This window comes from Cryptomeria japonica, chromosome 8 (genome assembly GCF_030272615.1).
Source record: "Cryptomeria japonica chromosome 8, Sugi_1.0, whole genome shotgun sequence".
In the NCBI taxonomy this organism is placed as follows: Eukaryota; Viridiplantae; Streptophyta; class Pinopsida; order Cupressales; family Cupressaceae; genus Cryptomeria; species Cryptomeria japonica.
Genome location: NC_081412.1, coordinates 722,767,746 through 722,774,665, shown reverse-complemented (window position 1 = coordinate 722,774,665; position 6,920 = coordinate 722,767,746). Strand labels below are relative to the sequence as shown.

At 35.6% G+C, this 6,920-nt stretch overlaps 1 protein-coding gene across 1 annotated transcript; it reads left to right on the top strand.

Annotated features, from left to right (window-relative positions):
- The first annotated feature begins 490 nt into the window (after positions 1–490).
- LOC131074326 (cyclin-dependent kinase C-2-like) lies at positions 491–2,374 on the top strand. The gene has a single exon (XM_058010916.2). It carries the CDS (start codon positions 585–587, stop codon positions 2,220–2,222), a length of 1,638 nt encoding a protein of 545 aa, XP_057866899.1. The 5' UTR covers positions 491–584; the 3' UTR covers positions 2,223–2,374.
- The last annotated feature ends 4,546 nt before the right edge of the window (positions 2,375–6,920 follow it).

Genomic DNA, 6,920 nt, shown 5'->3' with positions numbered 1-6,920 from the left:
TTAAAATAAAAAGGAAAGTGATAAAGATATAATTTAAATCTTAATTTATAATTGACAAATTAGATATATATATCAATTTCTTTGAAGAGTTCCTTTTTTAAAATTGGATAAAGTAATTTTTAAAATAAAAGTTAAAGAATTTAGAATTAGATGATTGTTTGACTAATTTTGGAGGGAAGTGTAAACCTTCATTAATTTAGAGCTTCATTGCATTACAATTATGTCTAGATGAGATACAATATAATTTTTAAAAAAATAATGCTAATTAATTTTTTTTTAAATAAAATATAAAAAAGTTGATTAGAGCATGATCTATTATAATATTTTTGAATTTGTTTTGGAGACCGCTCGTCGGCTCACATAAAAATGTTTGTTAGATATTTAAGTGGTCGTGACTATTCATTCCAACCGTAACTCTGTACTTATTGCAGACCACAACTGACAAATTTGGGAGGATTGGGGCACCTAGAACAGTAGTTACACCCAGTATTTCGTGGTGTAAGAACAAAGTGTTGAATTGATTGCAAGAAAGTTATTCCTGTTGGTAATTAGTGGAGTAAGTTTCAATATAGAGAAGAACAAGCATGGCAGTGGCATCTGCTGGACAGCTCAATCTGAAGGAAGCCCCTGCATTGGGTTCTCGCAGCTTAGCTTGCTTTGAAAAGCTCGAACAGATTGGAGAAGGCACATACGGGCAAGTGTACATGGCAAAGGAGATCAGGACAGGGGAAGTTGTTGCTCTGAAGAAAATTCGCATGGATAATGAAAAAGAAGGGTTCCCTATTACTGCAATGCGAGAGATAAAAATTTTGAGCAAGCTGAAACATGATAATGTTATAAAGCTGAAGGAGATAGTGACTTCTCCAGGCCCAGAAAATGATGAACAAGGAAATTCAGATGTCAATAAGTACAATGGTAGTACCTATATGGTCTTTGAATATATGGATCATGACCTGGCCGGTTTATCAAATCGACCAGGAATGCGTTTTAGTATTCCTCAGATTAAGTGTTATATGCGACAGTTATTAACAGGGTTGCATTACTGTCATATCAACAAAGTCCTACATCGGGACATCAAAGGAGCAAATTTGCTAATAGACAATAATGGCATTCTAAAGCTTGCGGATTTTGGTCTGGCAAGATCTGTTGGCGCTGATCAAAACCAAAGGTTGACCAATCAAGTCATCACGCTGTGGTATAGGCCTCCTGAATTGCTGCTAGGATCGACAATGTATGGTCCTGCTGTTGACATGTGGTCAGTTGGATGCATATTTGCAGAGCTTCTTAATGGGAAACCGATTTTACCAGGGAAGAGTGATCTAGAGCAAGTCAATAAAATATATGAGCTATGTGGATCTCCAGATGAGAGTAATTGGCCAGGTGTTTCTAAACTAAAACATTGGAGCTCTTTAAAGCCACAAAAGCCAATGAGAAGACGTGTCAAAGAAGCCTTTAAAAACTTTGACAAACATGCTTTGGATCTTTTGGAAAGAATGCTTACTTTGGATCCTTCCAAGAGAATAAGTGCGAAGGATGCCCTTGATGCAGAATATTTCTGGACTGATCCTGTTCCTTGTCTACCAAGCAGCTTGCCAAAATATGAAGCTTCACATGAGTTTCAAACAAAGAGGAAAAGGCAGCAACAAAGGCAACAACATGACGAAATGGCAAAGAGACAGAAAAATTCACATCCACAACAGCATGTTAGGGCTCCTCAACAAACAGTTCCGCAGGGACATCTTCCATTAAGGGCAGCTCCAAATCAAGCCATGCCCAATCCACAGCCTCCAGTTCCAGTTGGACCTAGTCATCATTATGGAGCACCGAGAGGTCCCGGAGGAGGCCAGAATAGGCATCCTCAGGGGGTGCGCCCTCTTCATCCAGGTCAAGGGGCAGGATACAGTACAAATCGAGGATATGGGGGCCCTCCTCAGCAACAAGGAGGTTACGGTACACATGGCATGGGGAATCAAGGACCAAGAGGAGGTGCCTATGGGGTCAGGGGTGTGGGATATCCTCAGGGAAGACCTTATGGTGGAGCAGCTGGAGGCCGAGGACCAAATGTGGGTGGAGGCAGCCGAACTCAATTGTATGGGGGGACAAACCCAACAGCTGGTGTACCTTATCGAGGTCAGGCTTACATGCAACAGCAAATGCAGCCTGGTGACGTGGGTGCTTCCTATGCTCCATCTCATAGACCTGACTATCGCCAGCCCCAGTGATGACAAGGAGAAATAAAATAGTGATTTTTTGATATCGTTTCCTAGAGCTGGAACATTCTAAATGATTTTTAGGACATGAAGATACAAGGTCATCTGCTTTATCTTATTTTGTGTTTTTAAATTTGTACTGCATGTATGATACAAGGACATCTGCCGTGATTTGTACTGAATTTAGTTATAACAAGAGTGCTTAGCTAAAATCAGTGGGAAATGTCATAATCCCCCTACTTAGCTGTCTTCTCTATTAATGATACTTTGGCATTGGTGATAGTTTGTGCAAGAAAATGAGATGGCCATTTACGAGTCCATTTTGGCTGGCGGAGACGGCCAGAATTCTTCAAAGAAATTAATATACCTCCCAACTTTCTTGGTTATAAATTAAGAATTTAAATTATACTCCATCTGTTTTCAAAATCTTACAGTTTTGGGATTATTTTTTTTCCAAATATTTTTAACTTGTCTTTTGATTTTTAAATGACATATCATTTAATAAGTATATTTATAAATTTAAAGTTGATTTGTATTTTAAATTATATATAAGTGATTCAAAAACCTAATGATCATTCAATAGTGTGATCTTTAATTAGATCTAATTGGAATATGATAAAATTGTAAACCATAAATTTAATAAGGTATTTTCATTTTTATTTATAAAATCTCACAATTTTCAGATTTTTAATTTGCAAGTATTTACGCTAGAACTTGAAATTGTTTTTAAGTGACTCGCTTTATAATAACATGTTATTTATTAAGTATAATTTAACTTTTCTAATTGACTTTTATTTTAAATTATAAATAGGTAACTCAAAAATGTAATGATCATTCAATAATGTGATCTTTGATTAGACCTAAATTGAAATGTAAAAAAATTACAAACCATAGAATTATCTCCTCATTTTCTTTTTTATTTTTAAAATCTCACAATATTTGGATTATTATAAGTATTCAACTCAAACATTTTTTTTAAGTGACTTGCTTTATAATGACGTATCATTTAATAACTATTAGTTGTATGACTCTTTTGTTTGCAACATAGAGATGGTAGAGCTGATAGGAAGCAAATGGAACTGCAATAGATATATAATTTACATGTAGTTTTAAATGTATGCTTATGTTTGGAACTATCAGTCTATCTATATTTAACTAATGGTTTTTTGGATATACATCAGTGTGAGTTAAATACATTTGAACATAGAAGAGTTAATGAGAAATCAAAAACATAATTCGTATTGTAGTTGAGTTGGAGTGTTATTTCCAACAAATGGAAGTCTGATGGGTTTTGTTTCAACCAGTGAAAGTTGAGTGTATGAGAGATAGAGGAGATAGCATCTATAGACAACAAAAGGAAAGGAAACAAATATTAAAATATGTCAAACAAATAGCCAAATAGCTACTATTCATAAAAAAATAAGAATCTAGAGCCAAATTTGATTCTTTTTGTATGTAACCAATCACCTCCTTTTGAGTGAGTTGAAGTATTAAGATTTCAAATCTTTGAATACTTCTTTGTCGGTTTTGATCTTCTTTACTACCATTTGAAAAAAAAATCTCTCTTATTTGAAGTTCATTTTTCCCGACCCCAATGTCCTCGATTGGACCTTTGAGGCAACCTTCGGAGCTCTCATTCTCTTTGGTCCCAAATATATAGTCCACATCGATGAATTCTATCTGTTTACGTGAATCCTTCTATCAATGTTGTTCTTAAATTCATGATTCGAATAAAAAGGATTTGAGAATATTTTGTCACAAAGGATTTTATTGCTCGGAAACTCATAACCATGATTAGCTTCCAAATTTTTATCCATGTGGGGATTCTTCAAAATCTCTCAATTCCTTGAGGCATACATATCATTTTTTTTCATCTTCATACCAAACTTCTAAACAATTTGTTTCACTTAAAATACCACTTCCATGTATAACGCTCATTTGACCCATGACATCACTATTTGAAATTTCATTTGCCAATGTATGACCTGCTTTGCAAGCTATTTCCTTAGAACTTTGGAAATCATCCTTAGTGCATGATGTTTGATATTCCTCAAAAAGGGGAAACTTAGAAACTTGTTTACTAGGAAGATACCAAGAAGAATAATTGAATGGGCTCATACTTCAAATAACATCCATTAGAAACTCTTCATAAAAAGTAAAGGTAAGTGAACAAGAAAAAAATTTCTATTAGAAAAAAGTCCAATTGAAATCTTAGGGTTTTAAGAAAACATATGATTATTACAAAAAAATTCTTGCCATATTTCTTCTTTGTCCTCATTTCTCTTCAAATCTAGACTTTGTCCCACAATTTTATGGTCTAGGTTCTTGTGGGAAAACAAGAAGTTTTCACCATCAAAGGCAATCAAAGATGTCCCCAAGTCTTTTTTAACATCTTGACAATAAAACACTTCATCAAAAATAACATCACCTATAGGTGAAAAGTTCTCATTTATATTATCATCCTTTATCTAGTTTTGTCCCTCTATCTTAAACAACAGAGGCGACACTTCAACAGAGGCAAACCTCAAATTATATTTCTCGTCTAAAAAAAAGAGGTTATATGCATGATGAGGTGCAATAGGGGTCTTTGTATTCTTAGATTATCCTTTAAATAGTTTTAACTCCCTATTGCAATTTTTAACTGGTGAGTTTCTTTTCCAAATCTTTAAGTAAATAGTTGTTGGAATCAGGGATCACTGAGAGGGGGGGTGAATCAATGATCTACCGGTTAGCAAATTTTCAAACATAACTTTAAACCATCAGAAGCATACACATGAAAATAAAATGTAGGAACATAAAACAATCAACCACAAAATCATAACACCGGATTTTTGCGTGGAAACCCAAATGAGAAAAACCACAGTGGGATTTGAACCCACAATATTATTCTACTATGGCCAGTAGAAAAACAATATTACAATATGGGAATGGACAGGCATTCAGGAACACTGCATAGAGCTCACTGCGCAAATACAATAAGGGCTACAACCCCTGAAGGCTCACTGTCTTACTAATTAATTACAATGATGAATTACAGCAAATGAACTCCAAAATAGCATCTACAATGCTTGGATGAGTTTTGATTGAGTTCCAAATACACCAACTAAATTACTTCTATTGTTATGCTCTATTCTTCCATGTTCACAGTCTCAGTCAGCTACCAGATCAAGAATGCGCACATGAAACTATTCCAAAATGGATTCTCAATCACCACTTTCTCGCATACAATCATATCATCCATCAAAAAGACCATCTACACTGGTCTTATATATCTGCAATCACAAAATAGATCTTTTTTCAAGTCGGCTTGCTAGTGTAACGTGTAGTAACATGTCAACTTGACCGGATCACCAAAGATAAATGTGGATCACCAAAACAACAATAAAATGATATCTCTATGTCATCTCAATCAACTCAAACATAATTCATAGCACCACAATCACCGGAAAGCATCTGGACCAAAACTACTATGTTCTTCCTGATATACCGTTTAACATCCTCTTCTGAAAATCAAGACCCGTTATTACCGAATGAGAATCTCATGAAGAGTTTCCATAAATGAAAACCCTAAACTAATAATCAACCATCAAAAGCCACCGGATGAGTGTCAATTGCCAATAATCTCCCCATTTGGCATTGATGGCAACACTCATGAAAAATGGCTAAGTGTTGAGAACTGCACACCAGATCAAAAGAATTTCTAATGCTCCCCCTTAGATAAAGAATTCTAAAACCTATAATTAAACTATTCCATACTGTACATTTTTTACCTTTTATCTCCCCCTTTGAAAGCAATGCCAAAGATGGAGTGCTATCCAAAATGTATATACAGAGATACATGTCAGAGACTGTTACAAGTGTGGTTGTCGTTGCACCAAAAGATCGACCTATTAATACCCAATACAACCACTAGACTTATAGAATCTATAGGAGGCAGTTAAGCCATGTCACAAACCTTAGCATTGCTCTGCACAACACAAGGAGACCAAGGGAGCACACCTTGCAACAATCCTCTCACCAGCGCAAGTAAGGAGTTTGAACCTGTGACCAATCTCTAATACCACTTGTTACAAGTGTGGTTGTCATTGCACCAAAAGATCGACCTATTAATGCCCGATACAACCACTAGACTTATAAAATCCATAGGAGGCAATTAAGCCATGTCACAAACTCAAGCATTGCACCGCACAACACAAGGAGACCAAGGGCGCACACCTTGCAATAGAGACTTTACAAATACTTGAAGATATCAGCAAACATGGTCTTCAAAGATACTAGGTGATTGTCCCACCCACTCTTCAAGTTATCCAAAACTGTAATGAATGCACTAAATAGAGTTTCATGAATCTCTACTTCCTTCAGATCAGAAGAAACGGGCTGATCCATTGCCTTCATGCAATATACCTTATTGCTTAACATGGTGTCTAACCAGGGGCAACCAAGTTCCAGAGTTCACCAACTCTCCTAAACATTATGTCCTTGTCTACATTGAGACTTGAAATCTAATCATTTAGGGCCAATATATGTCCTTCAATAGTCAACATTGTTGGTAGGAGCTACATTAGGATCAAAGGACTGTGAGATACTAGCAAGTTTTCCCTAGAAAACACTTAATTGCTTGTCTATATCTACAGTAAATTTGGGAAAAAGTAGACAAGACTTATACAATTTACCACCTTCTGTCAATGCATCTTAAATAACCTATAGACC

Excerpts from the sequence above, each read along its gene's own strand:
- LOC131074326 (XM_058010916.2), top strand. The coding sequence starts at position 585 with ATGGCAGTGGCATCTGCTGGACAGCTCAATCTGAAGGAAGCCCCTGCA.